General features: G+C 39.0%; 1 protein-coding gene and 1 pseudogene across 1 annotated transcript; both read left to right on the top strand.

Moving 5' to 3' along the window:
- LOC141598909 (putative RNA-dependent RNA polymerase 1) overlaps positions 1–4804 on the top strand; it is a 30933-nt pseudogene extending 26129 nt beyond the window's left edge.
- Positions 4805–13901: 9097 nt separating this feature from the next.
- On the top strand, positions 13902–14336 carry LOC141600531 (22.0 kDa heat shock protein-like). The gene has a single exon (XM_074420776.1). It carries the CDS (start codon positions 13902–13904, stop codon positions 14334–14336), a length of 435 nt encoding a protein of 144 aa, XP_074276877.1.
- The last annotated feature ends 6433 nt before the right edge of the window (positions 14337–20769 follow it).

The raw sequence follows: 20769 nt of genomic DNA, 5'->3' as shown, positions 1-20769 counted from the left end.
GCCGCCTTTACCTTAGCATCACGGGCCGCCTTCTCCGCAGCCTCCTGAGCAGCCTTCGCCGCCTTCGCCTCGGCCACGGCCTTGGCCTCCGCAGCAGCCGCCTTCTCATCCAAAAGCTTGTCAAAATCTTGCCACGGAAAAGTGCCTTCAGGAAGGAGCTCCTTAATCGCATCCCTGGTAGCATCTTCAGCTTGGTCCCGGTACCGGGCACACATGTCAGGGATGATGACGGTTTTCAGCACCTCAATATCCTTCTCCCTCTGAGCAAGGATAGCCTTTGTGCCCTTATGCTCCTTCGCCTCGGCCAAATGCAGGGCCTTCCATCTTTCCCTCTGCTCAACCATGGCCTTGTAACCACCCTCAAGCTTGTTCCTCTCCTCCCGCAACTTAGCGGCATCAGCCAACGCAGACTCAACCTTAGCTCTCTCGGCCAAGACCACCTTCTCAGCGTCCTCCTTAAGCTTTCGCTCAGCGAGGAAGTCCTTCATGGTGGCCAGGAAGTCTCGCTTCGTCTTCTCGGCCTCCTCCCTAGAAGCGGCAAGCTCAAGCCTAAGCCGTTCGAGCGTAGGGGCAGTTTGATCCACGAGCTTTTCTTGCTCGATAAGATGAGTGCCGGCAACTTCAGCCCACTTCACCAGCCTTTTGGCCAACCTTATGCCGTCCGCCCTGAGCTGAACGAAGGAAACCTTCTCGAACGAGGAGTCGGCGGCGACATTTTTGTCGCCCGTCTTCACAGGCTGCTTCTCCAATTGCCGTTCAGTGAGAACAAGAGCTGGCGACGGCTGATCTATAAAAAACCCAGACAAAGCGTCCATGTCAACATTCATCGACATATCAGAAAGCTTGTCATCAGGAATGCATAAGGAACCTGCTAAATCCGAGCCATGGGTTAGATCCGTACCAGTCCTGGCCTTCTTGGATTGAGGGCCGGCTGACCTCTTCTCTTTCCCCGCCTCGAATAAAGAAGAAGAAGAGAGGCGTTGTTTCCTTCCTCTTATTTGAAAGAGGAGGACCCTCCAGAACGGTGACGTCCTTGTCAACATTGACGACCACCTTATCCTTTTGGACTGCGGGGATTGGAGATCGAGTTGGAGTTGACGTCATAGCCGCCGCAGACGTTGTTTTTGGTCTCCGGCGCGGCACGTTACCGCCAATCTCTGCTTGAGTCGCCCTACATCCATTGCCTTCAACGCCTGCTCCATGAGTTCGTGCGGGGCCTGTCTGCGATCACGCGGCGCGGCCTTAGGGTGCAGCTCAACAACTCTCCCGTCCTGGTCAAGTCCCAACTTGTTTAGGATGGAGACAGAGAGATCCCGGCCAAATCGATCTGCAAGAAACAAAGTCAACAGTTAAGCAAGAGAAGTAAACCAAGGCTCAAATACAGAAGCATAAAAGCAAAGGAGGGCCTCATACCGACCCCACTCACCCTGGCTGAGGGCCGGTATGAGGCCGACGTGGCAAAGCGGCTCGTCTTGAAGGACGATCTGCGTCGGAGGCATCCATCCCTTCGGCGTGCCATCCTTCTCAGCCTCAAACATGCTCATTGCCCGCACTTCGTCGTCTTTAAGATAAACCTTCTTGGCGTCCATCTTAATCTTATTACGGGAGACATATCTTTCATGCTCCCCCTGACTCTCACACTGCAAATTGACGCGGCGCTGGAAGGACCGGGGCAGTGGATAGTCCTCCGGAACCTCGACATATACCTACCGCCCCTTCCGGTCTTTGCAGGATGTCAGCTTGGAGACGGTCACGTAACCCGGCTCGGTCTGCACGCTGTACCACCCCATGACGCCTTGGGTAGACAGCCGAAGATGGTGGAGCCGGCGGAAAAGGTTCACCGTTGGGGCCACCCCCTCTCTGAATCAGATTGGGTCTTTTCCTCCTCGTCATCATCAAAATCCTCGAGAAATTTCTCGTCGATTTCAGGAGAAGGCGACTTGCGACCCCCGAACCCTATCGGGGTGACAACCAGTGGCTCCTGCTCATCAGGATGCGGCGGTTCGCCCCCCGAGGTTGAGGTACTAGCCGGAGCGTCAGCAGCAGACATGGTGGCAAACGAATACTTAACAAATAAAAGTTGTGGAAGAATTTGTTTTTACCTTGAAAGAAAGTGTTACGCCGAGTAACGCTTCGAAAATTAGAGAGAGAAAGAAACTCTTCGAAAACTAGAGAGAGAAAATTTTTCTTGAAAATGAAATTTGTACGACAAAATGAGGGGCACACTGCTCTATTTATAGAGCAAAACCCATTCAGTGGACCAATCAGAGCAAAGCCCATGAAGCGTCCACCAATCAACACCAGGCCACGTGTCAAGCATGCAGCCACGGAATGTCTATCGACATACAGTGACAAATCTTCTTCGACACGGTCCTTGGTATCTACTTGCTAACGGCCAGCTGATCAACCAAGCTTGGCAGCACCGGCCGGGGGCAATCAAAAGCACACGGCACTCCCAACCTTGTTCTTGGCCAGCGCCATTTTTCTTTTCCACATTCGATGTCCATTACACAACAATGTGGAGGGGGGATATGGTACGGCCTGAACAAGACCAAGCCGAGGAAGAAGTTCGACATGCGCAGAATACGCTCAACACTCATCGAAGGTCCATACCACGGCATAGACTACGGCTGGGGCAAATTGATGGGGCATATTCTCGCACCCGACCAAGTCAACATATTGACCAAGGTCAAAGCTAAAAGACAACAAGTCAACATATTAATGTTTAACCGACAAAGCCCGTCGGCTGTCACTTGGGTCTCGGCTAGGCAACTAGCCGGCCGAGAGGCATATCCGCGTACTCACATCCAGTCCCCTCGGCATGGAGTCAACCAGGCATGCCGGCCTGTCATGGGTCCCTCGGCCGAGGGTAAAATAGTCTTTCCACCTGCTACGCCACTTGGCCACTACGTGACAAAAGGTGAAAGTCTATAAATACTCATCATCTCTCATTGAGAAACTAACTGGAAATCTGGTATAAACTCCCTTATCTCTCTACCATATACTTTGCCAAGTTAAACATACAACTTACCTCTCTAAGTTTACTGACTTGAGCGTCGGAGTGAGTACGCTCGGTACCAAGCCGAGCCCTCAGTTTGTTCATCTTTACAGGAGAGAGTGAAGGAAGAGACAAGCAACGACATCATTCTACAAACTCAAGTGGTCACAATCTTGCTCCGGAATTACACCCGGAACAATTACAAATATGGAAAATACAATCAGACTAAAGATATGAAAAATATTTACAACATATTTACTTAATATCTTTGACACCTTGTTCTATAGTAACATAAGTGTAGCTCTACTTTGGTTCCATTGAACGTTTGAGTCTACAGGAGAATGTCTGCAGGATTCATGCATATATGTATTGCTAGTTTTCTGTTTCTTTAGTTTTAACGTAGACAATCTGGTTTTCTACTTTTCTGCATCCCCATCGCCCCAAACGTGAGAGTTATGGTTTTAGCTAGATCAACTTGTGCTCAGGGGTTCTAGCTTTTTATTCTAAATTTCTACTATACATGCTTGTTTTTTGTTTTGTCCAAATAATTTGTAATTTTGCTTGTGCAGGAAGTGATGGAATACTTTGCCAACTGTATAATCGATGACAGTTTAGGGATAATTTCAAATGCACACACTGCCTTTGCTGACAGGCAGGTGGACAAGGCAATGAGTAGCCAATGTATAAAGCTTGCAAAGCTTTTTTCCATTGCTGTTGACTTCCCCAAAACCGGGGTTCCTGCTGTTATTCCACAGAATCTCCATGTAAAAGAATTCCCTGATTTTATGGATAAGCCCGACAAGCCAACCTACGAGTCTACCAACGTGATTGGAAAGTTGTTTAGGGAAGTAAAAGCAAGATCTCCTCGAGCACTACCCATAAGAGAATTCACCCGTGAAATGGCCAAACGCTCTTACGACCCTGACATGGAGCATGACGGGTTTGAGGATCATGTTGCTGATGCCCACTATCACAAAACTCAATACGACTACAAGCTCGGGAATTTGATGGATTATTATGGAATAGAAACTGAAGCTGAAATTCTGAGTGGAAATATAATCAACATGTCAAAGTCCTTCGATAAGAGGAAAGATGCTGAAGCAGTTACTTTGGCAGTCAGGTCATTGAGGAAAGAAGCTCGGTCATGGTTCAAGGAACCAGATGATGATGATTCGGTTTTAGGAGAGAATGACCTGTATGCGAAAGCATCAGCTTGGTATTATGTTACTTACCATGCAAGTTATTATGGTCAATACAACAATGGGATAATGAACCGAGATCATTTTCTCAGCTTTCCCTGGTGTGTATATGACAAGTTGATAACTATCAAGAAGAATAAGATGTTGGCCCGAAAATCCCGAGATGTTGAAGCTTTAAAGCAGGAGTTTAACAAAAAGTTTTTTTTTTTTTTTTTGTTTTTTGTTTTTGTTTTTTTTTTTATTTTATTTTTTTATTTTTTTAGGTAAGAAAACTAGGTTGATCCTCTAGAGTAGGACCAACCTATCTCATCCTTTCGAATGAGGGAGGTAAGTTGAAGCCACCGGCTATCAAACCACCTCGAAAGAGTTGGACATGAATGTCCACCTGAAGCCATGAAGTCAGCAACCTTGTTGGCTTCACGAAAGCAATGTTTAATTATCACTTCATCGAAAAAATGAAGGTCTAATTTCACATCCTTGATAATACTAGAAATTTCCCACGGAATTTGCCAAGTTAAGAATTTGGGTTGAACTAGTTAAGAATTTGTGTTTGAGGATATGTTATTTTTTGTATATTCTCTTGTCAGTCCACCTTTCATTTGTACTCTGTTGTGGTTTTTCTCAGGAGTGCTTTGGTTATTTCCGTCCTATAAATTGTTTTCTAGGCTACTAGATGGTACTTGGTATTGGTGGATTACTAGTTTGAATGCGGGTAATTAACTTATTTATAATGAAAAAAAAAACGTTATAAGGGTTTAATGTTTACATTTTATGTCTAATGATTTGTTTACATATTATTATAATATCTCTTTCAAAAAAATAAAAGATTAATATATACGTGGGTTAACATTTATTTATAATCACATAATCATTCCACCATATACTTATCTTTCAATGTGAGATAATTCTACTATTTATAAGTAATATATTCACCAAAATTGGATTTTTTTTTTCTGATGTGGGACAATCTACTATTTATACATAATATATATTCATCAAACCTGCATTGTTTTTCAATGTGGACAAATAACATACTCAGAATTACACCATCTTTTTTGCACTTACTTCGACATCGAACCAGATCTCGAATACCGAATATAGACAATTGCTACTCATTATATCTAATAGTTATATTTAAATTTAATAATATGATCAGGTACTCTCCATTAATATTTGTACGTTGTTTTTTTCAAAAAAAAATTAACATAATTGAGATACGGAAATTTCCCGTGGTACCCCTTAATTTTGTCAGATTTTCCATGTTACCCCTACTTTCAAGAATCTGCCTATGGTACCCTTGAGGTTCCATTTTTGTCTATAGTACCCCCTAATGTAAACGTTGGTAAATGGACGTTAAGTTTGATGGTGTGACACTAAAATAACAATTTAAAAGTAACACCTCCGTTATTGTTTTATTATTACGGATATCTCTCTCTTTTAAATGAAAATTTATTTAACTATATCATTATAATATTGGAAATTTCTAATGGTAACCTTGAACTTTGATAGATTACACATGCTACCATGGACGTTTGTTTTCTATTTTTTTTATCATAACTAGTTGTTGCACCGCGCCCCCTATCGGACGCGGTGCCCCAATTTGGTGGAATGCTTAGCGGACCTAAGTCGGTAGTGTATGATAGAAAGCTTTGTGGTCCATTATATATATAAAAGGTGGAGCTCGCTTATTATTTATTACAAAACGGCGATAAATGCTTGAAAACGCCTTGTCTATTTATCTAATTCAAAATAATTATAGGGTACAACAGTCCCAAAATATAAGGTGAAATGACAGCACCACAAAGGCATAGGCCTTTGACAAACAGACCTAAAGACCGAGATTAGGACATGAAATGACTAAACGAACGCTTTGCTAAATTATTCTTATAGGGGACAATATCTTGTTAAAAAGCTCTTATCAATGGTGAACTCGAAATCCATGCTCTTAATTCTCTATGTTTTAACCGGTCTCCCTGCAAACTTCCTTCCTCCAATCTTCTAATGCAGAGATTATTCCTGCTGCTGCTACTAAGCGGTCCCTCCTGCTCCAAGTATTTGCCTCAGCTTCAACTTCATTTTCATTTAGAATGGTTGCAGCCCTTAAATGGTAATTCTTTTAGCTTTTAACCTGAAAAGCAATTCACTTGTAAGAGCCAAGAATAATCATACAATTTTACCTTGTGGCAAATTAATTATCCCCATTTGACATTGGTGGTCATATCTTTTCAACTTTTGACCATTAGTTCTTAAAATATGAATATATAACACAATATCTGTTTTATTTGAGTTATCAGAGGACAAACAATTTTCATATTATAATTCAAAAATGTTGAAACTTTTCCTTTTGATTTGGTACTGAAGTCCAGATATAACAGTCATCCCTAATTGTATGCAAGAACAAAGTAAAACAACGCAATGAAGTTGAAAAACCAAATGACAAAAAAAAGGAATCCTCGTAAATCAAATTATTATTACATCGTCGTCCATTGTTAATCAAGATGCAAAATGTCATATAACATGAAGGGGGGGCGGAGATGTGCAGTAGACCATTATTAAGATGGGACTTGACACGCTCCATTTCAGCCCTCATTGGAAAACGAAAACGTCTCCAAAATGGACCGTAACTTATCTCAGCGACCGACCATTTTGTATCGGGCCCAAACTGGTTTAGAATAGGCTTCACACGCTCACCACGAATCACAACTGCATAGTCTTTCTTCTTAATCTCGACCGTCAAATCATCGATGCCAGGAACTGTCAAAATAATGTTGTATTCTATGAGGCTCTCGAAAATATCTGCCTTCACCGTCTCCACACCGTCTCCTCCTTTTTCACAGCATTTTTCCGACCACTCCACAATTTGCTTACCGTCAGCTGGGAAACCATTCAAGATCATCGACATTATTACTAACACAACTGCTACGCTCATCACCATCGATTTCCTCATCCTCTTTATTGATGATGTGAATCGCCGATTTCAATCGAACTAAAATTTCTGTTAAGATTACAAATCAAAAATTAGCACAAAAACATTACTCTATAACACTATAATTATCAGTTTATTGTAATTTGTTGACTTTTATATTGATTGATTTTTAAATTGTCGTGTTAAAATTACCCAAATAAACAAACGAACCAAACACCTAAAATAGAATAGTTAAACGAATAGTTAAACAAACGAATGAATAGTTAAAATTCGGGCGCTAAGGGTAATCCTTTCAACTATCTAGGTATTTCAGCATTGTTCATCAATTGAAATCCTAATACTCCGTATTATATTCCTCAACTAACTAATACTCGTATATAACAATCAGGCAAATCTTCAACAATCGTCATTTTATCATTTGTACCGGCGATAAACCCGGGGAAGTTATGAACGTAATTAAATGGCATAAAACATATAAAAACGTATTAAAAAGTGGTCTCTCCATAATTTAATAAGAGACGGTAACTCTAATTTGAATTTGAATTTTGTAAATAAGAGAATTAACATGGAAACGAGAGAGAACCTGAAAGGATTGAATAACGAGGAGTTAAGGGTTACGTAAGAAATTAAGCGTTGGTTCGCTATGTTGGGTACGCCGATATTGTTAGTATATACTGTATATAGAGTATCTCTTAGCTTGATGTTCCACAATTCCACACCAATTCGGAAAGGGTTGGGCTTTATTTTTATTTTTATTTTTTTTGAAAAATTTTTGATTATAAAAAATAATTTAATCTCAAGGAGTTTGATAAAGAGCTGGATTTTTTTTAAAATTAGGACAAATTACAAATAATCACCTAGTAGTTACGTATTTTTACAATTTAAACCTTCATCGTAGATTCCCCAATCACCACCGTATTTCTGCCCCGATGCCGTTTTTCTTATTTGCCTACTCCTTAAGTGAATAATTACCCACATCACCCAAATTACTCTCCTATACTAGTACTACTACAACACTAAGGCCCTGTTCTTTCTAGCTTTTAAGCCGAATTGAATCGAAATGAATGGAATCAACTAAATCGAATCGGATTGAGTGAATTGAATCCAATGTCCGAATGGAGCCGAGCTGAGTGAATTGAATCGAATGCCGAATAATCGAATCAATCAATCGAATGGAGCTAAGTTGAATCGAATCGAATATAATTTGAACTAAACTAAGCTGATTGGAGCTGAATTGAATTGAAATGGTATTAGTATTAGTATTAATATTAATATTAATATTAATAATTTATTATTATTATTATTGTTATTGTTATTGTTATTGTTATTGTTATTGTTATTGTTATTGTTATTGTTATTAATTCACGCTGCCGTTTACAACACTGCCACCGTCCGTCTTCACGTCCGTCAGTCACGGCCACCATTATCACCGTCGCCTTTACACGACGTCGACTTTGGGTTCGTCGGTGCTGATTGTCGTGTTGCCTGTCGTCTGTTGTTGTTTCGTTTTTTAGGGCATCGTGCTTCTTGCCTTCTCTCTACCGTCGTCGTCTGCCAACCACCGCCTCACGTCGACCATCAGACCTCACGTCGCCGGTCAGGGGTGTGTTTGTTGGTGGTTTCTGAACGGCGGCTGCCTTGTTCGTGGGTTTTCTTTTTAGGGTTGCGGTTTTCGAATTTGGGTTCATAGCCGCCTATTAGCGGTTGTTGCTTCCCATCGCCACCACCCTTTGACTTCCAGACCTCACGTCGCTGGTCCTAGCTGTGGTGGCCGCCGCCTCTGCCCTACCTTTGTTTCACCGGTAAGGTTTTCTTTTTTGTTCCTGTTTTGCGTTTTTAGGGTTCGCTTTTGGTGTTTCTTTCCTTTACTGTTGCTGCTGGTGGTGGTTGTTATCCGTGGGGTGGTTCTGTTATTTTACTTCCGCTGGTGTCCGGCCGCTGCTCTTTCCCTGTTAGTTGTGGGTGTGGTGGGTGTTACGGACTTTTGTGGTTGTTTGTGAATGCCGTGTTTGTCGATCACCAACGGTGTAGGTCGTGTGGTGGTGGTCATCTAGGCTACCTTCTAGGCCGCTGGTTAGTTTCTTTTTTTTTGGCCTTTGGCTGCTTGTGTGTGACCGGTGTTGTGGTTATCTCCGGGTGGTTTGCTTGGGGTCTATATTGTTTGCCGTGTGAGTTGGTGGAGGGGTTTCTTCTCCATGCCCGAGCTTGTGCGGTACCATTGTCCTTTTTCGGGTCTTCATGGGTGTCGAGATGGTTTCGGTAAGGGTCTTACAAAGGCAGCTTGGCAGAAACATTTACAGGTCCGACATTGTCATGACGGTGCGTTGGACCTTACGCGTCAGACTCTTACTGATAGTTTGACTGTTTATTCCAATGCCGAGAGTTCTTTGAGACGGATGGAGCTCTGGTTGTGTGGGGTGTGTTTTATGACCCGTACTGTTAGAGCTAGATGTCGGCATAGTCGGGGTGATGTTGTGATGTATCCGGATTGTGTTGATGGCATCTACTCCTTCCATATTCATGGTATTCCGAGACCTTTGGCTCCTTCTACTTCGGCTTCTTCTGATGATAGTGTAGAGCTCGTTCAGTGGTCTATATCTTCGCTGGATCGGTTATTGTCTTTAGGCCTTCGTACCGTGAAATCTATTCCTCCTAAGTGCCGTCTGGGGTTTGCACGGGCTTTGAAAGGGGCCTTGGATGCAGTGTTTGATGTCCCTGGTGATCTCTCTCGCTGGGTTCGTCTGCTTGTTCTACCACTTTGTTTGCTCCGAACTTTCGCTCCTCGGAGTAATCATGAGTGTCGGAATGCTATTCGGCGACAGCGCCAGGAGGAGAGTATTGCCAGGGCTATCCTTGCCTGGGGGGCACCGGGGGGGTTTGCAGTTGTTACAGGATTGTTTGGATGAGGGTCCTTCTTCATTTTCTGTGGATGAGGATCTGGATTTGAGTGAGCTTAACCTCCGTCAATGTCGGCGGAAGATTTCTGATGGCCATTATACTGCTGCTGTGCGGGTGCTTTCTTCCTCTGGGGTTGCCCCCTACTCCGATGCCACTCTCGTGGCCCTGCGTGAGAAGCATCCTGTCGCCCCGCCTCCTTCATTGCCTCATATGTCTGGGGATCATCATCCTCTGGTTGCCTCTTCGGCGGTGGTCTTGGATATGATTCGGAGCTTTCCTCGTGGTACTTCCTGTGGGAGGGATGGTTTTCGTGCCCAGCACCTTATGGACTGTTTGAGTGGCGCTGCTGTGGCTATCTCTGATGATTTGATCACTTCTATTACTAGGGTGGTTAATCTTTTTCTTGAGGGCCGGTGTCCTCTTCCTCTGGGTGAGTACATTGCCAGCGCCCCTCTCACACCCCTCGTTAAACCGGGTGGTGGAGTTCGTCCTATTGCTGTTGGTACGGTCTGGAGACGGCTTGTCTCTAAGGTTGGTGCTTCTATGGTTGGTCCGTCTTTATCTTCTTATTTTGATGGGCTTCAGTTCGGGGTGGGTATGTCCGGTGGAGGAGAGGCTATCTTGCATGCCTTGAACCGGCTCATTGAGGCTCGGGGGACTCAAGAGGGGCTTTCTATGTTGCTGGTTGATTTCCAGAATGCGTTCAACCTTGTTGACCGTTCGACCATGCTTCAGGAGGTTCGTCGTCGTTGCCCGGCTCTCTCCCGTTGGGTGGAGTTTTGTTATTCCAGCCCGGCCCGCCTTTTTTATGGGGAGCACTGTTTGTGGTCTTGTCAGGGTGTTCAGCAGGGTGATCCGTTGGGGCCTTTGCTTTTCGCGTTGGTTTTGCATCCCTTGGTTTGCAAGATCCGGGACACTTTTGACCTCACTTTGCAGGCTTGGTACTTAGATGATGGCACCATCGTGGGTGATACTTTGGAGGTGGGGAAGGTTTTGGACTTGATCATGTTGGATGGCCCTCGTTTTGGTTTACATCTTAATGTCTCCAAGACGGAGGTCTTTTGGCCTGTTGAGGATCCACGGAGTCGGCTTCCGGGGTTTTCCCCACTTCTATTTCTCGGCCATTGCGCGGTGTTACGCTTTGGGAGGACTGTCGGATTGCTTGTACTTGGTTTTAGCAAAGAGATTGTGGCGACGAGAGTAACTAAGACCATTGAGCTAATGGACTTGGTTGCGAGGATTGAGGACCCGCAATGTGAGTTGCTTCTTCTTCTGAGCTTGTCTTGGTATTTCTAAGCTATACTTCTCCCTTCGTACTTGCCCCCCTAGTGTTTTTGGATCTGTCCATCTTCCTTTTGATGCGCTCTTCGTTCCGGCTTGAACGTATTGTCACCGCGTCGGGGCCGGGTTTTGGGGATTGGCAGTGGCGCCTTGCTACATTCCTTTTTCATCTTGGTGGTCTTGGTGTCTATGCGGCTGGAGATGTTTTATTTTATGCTTTTATTGCGTCCCGCTTGCGATCTGGCTGGTTTGCGAGGCTAAGCTCCTCGGCCCTTCTGGTATTGTAGAGCTGCCGGCCTGCTTTTGATGATGCCGCGCAGTGTTTACTGCGACTACGGGTTCTCGATATATTAGGTCACCCCGTGAAATTGCGCCCCAAACTTATGAAGAAATTGGCGGACATTTATTTCACGACGGTTCTTTCTTGCCTCGAGTCTGTTTTCTCTTTGACACCTCGCCGACTTGCTTTATGGCGATCTCGGCGGGGTTCTCACTCCTCTGATTGGTTACGTGCGGTTCCTATCTCGGGGTTGGGGCAGACTATGAACGGGAGGACTTACCGTAGTGTCTTTGGGGTATCGTCAGGTGTTCCGTTATTCACGATATCTAGGCCTGTCCGCTTGCTCTCGGGTTTTTCTTTGGGGATGTTTTTGGGGACCACGCTGTTTCTTGTCTTTCTGTCTTGTGGGCGTTAAACATCGGCATAACCTTGTCCGGGACACTCTTTTCGACATCTGCTATAGATCCGGTATTCTTTGCGGGGAAGGAGGTTGATATCGGTTTGGTTGATGGGCATGGTGGCTCTCTTCGTCCTGCGGATTTATTGCTTTATTCTTGGGACGGGGGCGTGATGTGTGCGTCGACACGACGGGTTCTTCACCTTTGACTCGGGCCGGGTTGGCGATTTTGTGCGGGCCGGGTTGTCGGCCCGATCTTTCTCGGCGAAAGTGTGCTAAGTATGGGGATTTGTGCGCGATAGTGGGTTATGGTTTCCTTCCTTTCTCCTTCTCTTCACTTGGGGAGCTGGGTTCGGATGCTGTTGCCTTGCTCAAGCGGATCCAGAAATTCTCGGTATCTCAGGATGCGGGGGCTCGGGTGGCCGCTTACATTTTTACTAGACTTGGCTTTGCTATTGCTAAGGGTGTGGGAGCCCAGATTGTCTCTCGGCTCCCCACCAATTTCATGTAAACTTTTATTCTTATTTTAATGAAAGCTGCGCGCATCCTATAATAATAAAAAAAAAAAATAATAATAATAATAATAATAATAATAATATTATTATTATTATTATTATTATTATTATTATTTTGGTTCAGTTCAGTTCTAACCATTTGGAATTGGCCCTTCATATCTTAGACAAAGTTATTTCTAAGGTCCTAATTAAGCTAGATTAGGTGTTAGTTAACCCAAAATATGATCGGTGGTGTTTTGGACTTGGTTCCAGCAGATGGTCCTAAACTAAGGCCCTGTTATTTTGGACTGAAATTGTCTGAACTGAACTGAATTGAACTTAATGGAGCTGAATTGAACTGAACTTAAATGAACTGAAATAATAATAAAAAGATAATAATAATAATAATAATTTATTATTATTATTATTATAAGATGCGCGCAACTTTCATTAAAATAAAAGTAAAAGTTTACATGAAATTGGTGGGGAGCCGAGAGACAATCTGGGCTCCCACACCCTTAGCAATAGCAAAGCTAAGCCTAGTAAAAATGTAAGCGGCTACCCGAGCCCCCGCATCCCGAGATACCGAGAATTTCGGATCCGCTGAGCAAGACAACAAGATCATCGAACCCAGCTCCCCAAGGGAAGAGAAAGAGAAAGGTAGGAAACCATAACCCGCTACCGCGCACAAATCCCCATACTTAGCACACTTTCGAAAGCGAAAGATCGGCGACAACCCCGCCCTAAAAATCACAACCCGCCCGAGTCAAAGGTAAAGAACCTGTCAGGTCGACGCACACATCACGCCCCCTGTCCCAAGAATAAAGCAATAAATCCGCAGGACGAAAGGAGCCACCATGCCTATCAACCAAACCGATATCATTATTATTATTATTATTATTATTATTATTATTATTATTATTATTATTATAATTATAATTATTATTATTATTATTATTATTATATTATTAATCTTCTTCTTCTAATAATAATATTAATAATATTAATATTAATAACTATAATTGTTATAATAATAATTATTATTATTATAATTTTTTTTTTTTTAAGAAAAAAAATAAAACGCAAACTTTTATTCATCAATTATTATTATTATTGTTATTGTTATTATTATTATTATTATATTTAGTATTAATATTATTATTATTTCAGTTCAATTCACTCAATCACTCTATTCAGTCACCTTGACTCCATTCGATTCGTTCATCTCGATTCGATTCAAATCGGCTCCATTCGATTCGGCTTCAATTCGATTCGGCTCTAAAAAGCCAGAAAAACAGGGCCTAACTCCCCGGCCTCTCCTTTAAAGGTTTTTTTTTTTCTGTAATCATAATAGAATTTATTTCGATTGAAGTCAGCGATTCGTCATCAATAAAGAAAAAAGAAAAGCTAGTTATTTAAGGGCAGAAGATGGGGAAGGCAAAGGTCATGAGCGTAGCAGTTGTGTTAGTAATAATGTCAATGATCCTTAATCCAAGTGATGGTAAGCAAATTGTCGAGCGGTCAAAAATATGTTGTGAAAAAGGAGGTGACGGTGTGGAGATGGTGAAGGCGGACGTTACAGAGAGCATGCTAGAATACTCAATTATTGTGCAAGTTCCTGGAATCAACGATTTGACGGTTGAGATCAAGAACAAAGACTATGAAGTATTTGTTCGTGGTGAGCGTGTGAAGCCTAATCCAAACGAGTTTGGGCAAAAAACGGTATGTTGCTACTCCGAGATAAGTTATGGTCAATTCTGGAGATGTTTTCGCTTTCCAGTGAGGGCCGAAATGGATCGTGTGAAGTTTCGTCTTGATAACGGTCTACTGCACATCTCCGCCCCCCTTAGAGTTCCTGAATAATGTGATTCTTGAGGATTACTTTGTTGTCGTTTTGGTTAATCAACTTTTTTTTTTTTTTAGTAAAAGATCAATTTCATTAATAATAATAATAATATGTCATACAAGAATTGCAACAAAAATTAAAATTAATTGAATAAAAATTTGTAAAACACAAGCAAGACAAACTCTTCCTAAAACTAAGATCGTTATTAGATAAAAGCGCTTCTGCACACCAACCTCTAAAATACCGCTGTTTCTTCAAAAAGCCAACTGCGAGGGGATCCATAGATCTGATAATAAAGTTTTGAAAAAGATGAATCTTGTCTGATCTCACAAATCGTAAGCAATAATCCAATATACATTGCAGCACCATCTGATAATAAAGTTTTGAAAAAGATGAATCTTCCACATAATTCTTGAACCTCTCAAATAGAGGGATGAGTCTCACACAAGATGAGGACCAAACTCACACAGAGGCGAGGACAAATCTCCAATAAAGGAGAGGCAAGAGTTATTTGCATATAATTAATAATTAATAGATATTTAGTAAGAAAAACGGAAAAATTGGAGCTTACCTCCACCAAAATTGGTAGACGGTAGCCCCTAATTGATGAACTTGAAAATTAGGGTTAGGGTTTTTCGAGGTTTTTAGAGAGAGACTGATGTAGGAGATTAGGGTTCTATATTAGCGAGTTTATTTTTGGTTAATCAACTTTAGTTTGATTGTTTTACTTCTTTTTTTTTGAATAATATTGTATTGTTTTCTGCAGTAAGTGAATATAATAAGAATAAATATAGTAGTTGAGCCTTAACTATCACTTTAAGATTTTGGTTGAGATGGTTCATTTATCATGGTATCAGAGCCTTTGTGACCAAAGCTCACGTTTGGTCACGTGTTCAAATCTTGGCAGCCTCCAATAACTCACGAAGTGAAATTTCAGCACGTTTGGTCACGTGTTCAAATCTTGGCAGCCTCCAATAACTCACGAAGTGAAATTTCAGCACATGGTATGAGGAGCATGTGCTTATATACAACAATTTCAGCACATGGTATGAGGAGCATGTGCTTATATACAACAATGTACTGTATATTCCTATTTCTCGATTGTTTTACTTTGTTGTTACTAGTTTTGGCTATTTTCTTGCATAGAATTAGGGATGAATGAAAAAAAAAATTAAATAATGTTGACAGAGTCCAAGCAAATTAATTAAGGAAAATGATAAATACAACCCTTAATGTTAACTAAGGTTATAATTAGGTATCAGCGGGAGTGAAACAACCAGTCTCGTCTTGACCCGTGGACAATTGGATACCTGGGTGGTCCGGGTTCAAGTCATAAACCACCTTATGTCCACGAATATGATAGATGCCTAGTGTATTATGAGGAGCTCTTCCATTTCGTTTGAAAGACAAACAGTAGGCATATTCGGTATATTTCCACCATACTTTTTCTGGATCCATTATTCGTAAGTAAACTTCCCCAAGCACAATTATTATCTCAACTTGGTAAAGTAGTGTGTAACAGAGCTCCAAATCTAAGCCCGTCAAATATGGAGCTATTACCGGAATATCATCAAAAATATCTTTCACAAAGTGTTTGACTGTGCCTACGAGGCTGTCAAATAGCGAATCTTCCAAGTAGCTAAAGTTTGACCCTGTATCGATTAAGATAGTTGATGTCGCATCAGGGTTAACAATTCCTCCTCCCGGACCTATCATATATATAGCCGATAAATTGGTTAAGTAATAATAATTGTCATCGATGAGTAGGGTTGTCCTATAATCTCCGAGTATTTGGGCATCGTCTCCAACCATGAAAGATCCGTCCATAGACTCGTTGTAAGGTAGACAGAAACCCCAACGAGTAGGTTTAGGGTGAGTTGAGATGGTAAAGCAAGTGGCCCAACTCCGAAACCTGTCACCCCTTGGAAACAAGATAACTCAGGGATGTGTTCTGGAATCCAAGGCCAAATACCATTCTTTGAGAGACGGCCTTATCAGTGAATGGGTTAATAATTTCGGTACTCACAAAGCCGGACGACCCGCTTTGGTCTTTGTACTTAACTGTGTATGTACATAATAATAATAATAATAATAATATATAATATAATATAACAATAATAATAAATATTATAATAATATTATTCATTATTATTATTAATAATATATTAATATAATATAATAATAATCTAATAAGTAATCTAAAAAATTTAAAAAAAGTAATATAATAATAAATATAGTAATAATAATAATGATAATAATAATAATAATAATAATAATATATTAGTAATATAAATGATAATAATAAATAATATTATAATATATTAAATAATATAATATATTAATAATAATAACTAAAAAAACAAATATGATAAGTATAATATAAATATTATAATAATAATAATAATAATTAATATAAATAATAATAATATAATAATAATAATAATAATAGATGTAATATAATAATTTATTAATATAATAATAATAAATATGTTATTAATAATACTAATATAAATGAATATAATAATAAAATAATAAATATAATAATAATAATAATAAATATTAATACACTAATTCCGTGAATCATAATAATATAATAATAAATAAATAAAATAAATATAAATAAAATAAAATAATGGAGTAATAAGCATTAAAAATAAATTTTAATATAATAATAAAAATAGTAAATAAATTAATATAATGATAATGATAACAATAAGAATATAAAATAAGAATAATAATATTAATGTTGAAATACACTAATCTGAACTTAACTGAACTGATCTGATCTGAACTGAATGAAACTGAACTGAACTTAGTAGAATTGAACTGAACTGAACTGAACTTATTAGAACTAAAATTAAGTCCAAAAGAACATGGCCTTAGTGTTGTAGTAGTAGTAGTACTAGTATAGGAGGGTAATTTGGGTGATGTGATCAGTAATTATTCACTTAACGAGTCGGCAAATTAGAAAAACGGCGTCGGGGCAGAAATACGGTGGTGATTGGGGAATCTACGATGAAGGTTTAAATTGTAAAAATACGTAACTACTAGGTGATTATTTGTAATTTGTCCTAATTTTTAAAAAAATCCAACTCTTTATCAAACTCCTTGAGATTAAATTATTTTTTATAATCAATTTTTTTTTTTAAAAAAAAAAAGAAAGAAAAACGTCCAACTCTCTCCGAATTGGTGTGGAATTGTTGAACATCAAGCTAAGAGATACTCTATATATATATATACTAACAATATCGGCGTACCCAACATAGCGAACCAACGCTTAATTTCTTACGTGATTCTTATCTCCTCGTTATTCAATCCTTTCAGGTTCTCTCTCGTTTCCATGTTTAATTCTCTATTTACAAAATTCAAATTATAGTGACGGTCTCTTATTAAGTTATAGAGAGACGCTTTCTTATTTTCAATGTGAATAATCTAATCTAATTACACTTCACATTTAATTAGTTCATAACTTCCCCGTGTTTATGGCCGGTACAAAAGATAAAATGACGATTGTTGAAGATTTGCCTGATTGTTTGTACGAGTATTAGTTAGTTGATGAATAATACGGAATATTATGGATTACAATTGATGAGCAATGCTGAAATACCTAGATAGTTGAAAGGATTACCCTTAGCGCCCGAATTTTAACTATTCATTCGTTTGTTTAACTATTCGTTTAACTATTCGTTTTTAGGTGTTTGGTTCGTTTGTTTATTTGGGTAATTTTAACATGACAATTAAAAAATCAATCAATATAAAAGTCGACAAATTACAATAAACTGATAATTATAGTGTTATACAGTAATGTTTTTGTGCTAATTTTTTATTTGTAATCTTAACAGAAATTTAGTTCGATTGAAATCTAGTTATTTAAGGGCAGAAGATGGTGAAGACAAAGGTGATGAGCGTAGCAGTCGCGTTAGTAATAATGTCGATGATCCTGAATGGTGTACCAAGTGATGGTAAGCAAATTGTCGAGTGGTCGGAAATATGCTGTGAAAAAGGAGGTGACGGTGTGGAGATGGTGAAGGCAGACGTAATAGAGAGCCTGATAGATTACACGATTATTGTGGCAGTTACTGGCGTAAATGATTTGACAGTCGAGATTAAGAAGAAAGACTATGAAGTATGGATTCGTGGTGAGCGTGTCAAGCCTATTTTTCTGCCCGATACAGTATGGTTCGCCTCTGAGACAAGTTATGGTCCATTCTGGAGACGTTTTCGTTTTCCAACGTCGTCTATAATGGATCGTGTCAAGTTCCATCTTGATAATGGAGAGCTGCATATCTCCGCTCCCCGTGGCTTTGTATGACATTTTGCATCTTGATTACCAATGCACGGAGTAATAATATTTTGATTCATGAGGATCATCTACAAGTTGTTGGTAGCTGAAAGTTTCTTTGATTAGTTATAATATCACAAAATAGGGTTCTTGTCTTACGATTTCCATTGAAATTACTTGCATACCCTTACTATTCAGTTAATGTATTATACAAGTTTTGTTATAAAGTTATCGAGCTATACTAACAAAATTATCGAGTTATGATACAAAGTTATTGAGTTTAACAGAATAATTATTAAGCTCAATAACTTCATAAAATAGCGGGTGAATTGATAAAAACACCCCTTTATGTATCAAAATTTCAAAATTACACCCCTTAATGTTTTTTTTTACAAAATTACACCCAAAAATTGTCATTTCCTTAAAATTTGATACCCGTCTAATTATCCGGCCAAATAATTTATAAACTGACCATTTTACCCATAACTCATGTACACCCCTATCGTTTACCCCTTTTATTTTACATGTCATTTCTCACTGCCCCAAACTAAAACTAGGTTAAATCCCTAAAATTTCCCCTAATTAATTCAAAATATTTCATCTCAAATCAGCCAAAATCATTTTAAATCAACCAATATCAACAACGAGGAGCTCTGATGATGCATAATCTCTATTTCCCCCCAAATTAATTCAATATCTTTATGCACTCATCTTTTGCATAAACATTTCCCTATCAATGTGTTCATGTGTGTTGATCAGTAAACAAAGTCAATGTGCCACAACAATTAATTTGCCACGACAATCAATTTCACTCATAAAATTTCAACAATACAACATGACTCACTAATTCAACAAACATTCCGATCCAATTTTTAACTACAATTCTTAATGACCAGAAGAAAAACACAAAAGAATGCACCAAATGCAATTATACTGCCTCTACACTTTGGCATTTTCTTAATTGGATGAGGATGAATAATAAGTCAATAACTACATCTACATCTTGCTTCTTCATCTCCTCTTGCTTCTTCATCTCATTTTTCAAGCATTTCACTTCCTTTAACAGTCCATTAATTACATCTTTTTGCCAATCAGTTTGTGGCTTGTCAACCCAACAGAAAAAATTGCAACTCAACAGTAGGGAGAAGATAGGAAAAGAATATAATCTACCTAGTATAAAAGCTAGGTTCTTTAAAGGCTTCTGATTGGCCGATAAAATTCATAAAATTGACTTTGTATGGGTCCCCCCATGTTTTAACTCTCATTTAATTACCCTCTCTCCTCTCTAATACGGAGTAATTTTCTACTCTATTCTGATTATTCAATTGTCAATTCTTAATTACTCAAATTCAATAATTAGTGATAATAATTGTAAACCAGTTATCACTCTCCAACCCACTTTAAATAATCTTCTTGACTTTTAATTTCAACAAGTCAACTTTTACATAAAAAAAAATAAAAAAAATAGTTTCATGTTCAAAGAAAATGATGTTTAAAAAAGAAGTACGGAGTATAGTAAATAAATATAAATTCCTTAAAAAATAATATCTTAATAAAAAAATACCAGCTATCTAAAAATATTATGTGTATAATTATTTTGCGGAAATAAATCTAATCATTGGGAATACATCGACTTATTTAAAAAAATTAAATCACCATAATAATTATAATTATACTACTGAATCTTTTAAAAACTGTAGATTTGAAGGTTTTCGAAAAAAATATTGATAAATCTTTTAAAATGAAAAAAATACGAGTAACAATTAATGTAGAAGTGGAGATTTTCGGAGAAAAAAAGCAAAAAAAAAATATTTACGAATAATCCTCTAAAAGAAACATAAAAAAAACACTTTAATGAATATACTAAAATATAATAAATAAGAAATAGTCAAATAAGAAGCATATTAGATCTGAATTTTTTTTGGAAAAAACATATTGATAAAATTTTAAAAATCGAAAAAAAAATATGTACTTTGAAATGGACCAAGCGAATAAAAGAACCTAGAGTATAATTTTTGGATCATACTTACATGAATTTCTTCTACTTATACTCTTCAATTAACTCCAATATTGACATTAAATTTATTAAATTCGAATCTAAATGGCATTAAAGATTAATAAATATGTATATTGATGTAAATTGTCGATAGGCGGAAAATTAGAGGAAA

The sequence above is a fragment of the Silene latifolia genome, chromosome 9 (assembly GCF_048544455.1).
Source record: "Silene latifolia isolate original U9 population chromosome 9, ASM4854445v1, whole genome shotgun sequence".
NCBI classification, from domain to species: domain Eukaryota; kingdom Viridiplantae; phylum Streptophyta; class Magnoliopsida; order Caryophyllales; family Caryophyllaceae; genus Silene; species Silene latifolia.
This window is presented reverse-complemented; position numbering and strand designations above follow the sequence as displayed.

Coding starts and splice junctions, on each gene's coding strand:
- LOC141600531 (XM_074420776.1), top strand. CDS start 13,902: ATGGGGAAGGCAAAGGTCATGAGCGTAGCAGTTGTGTTAGTAATAATG.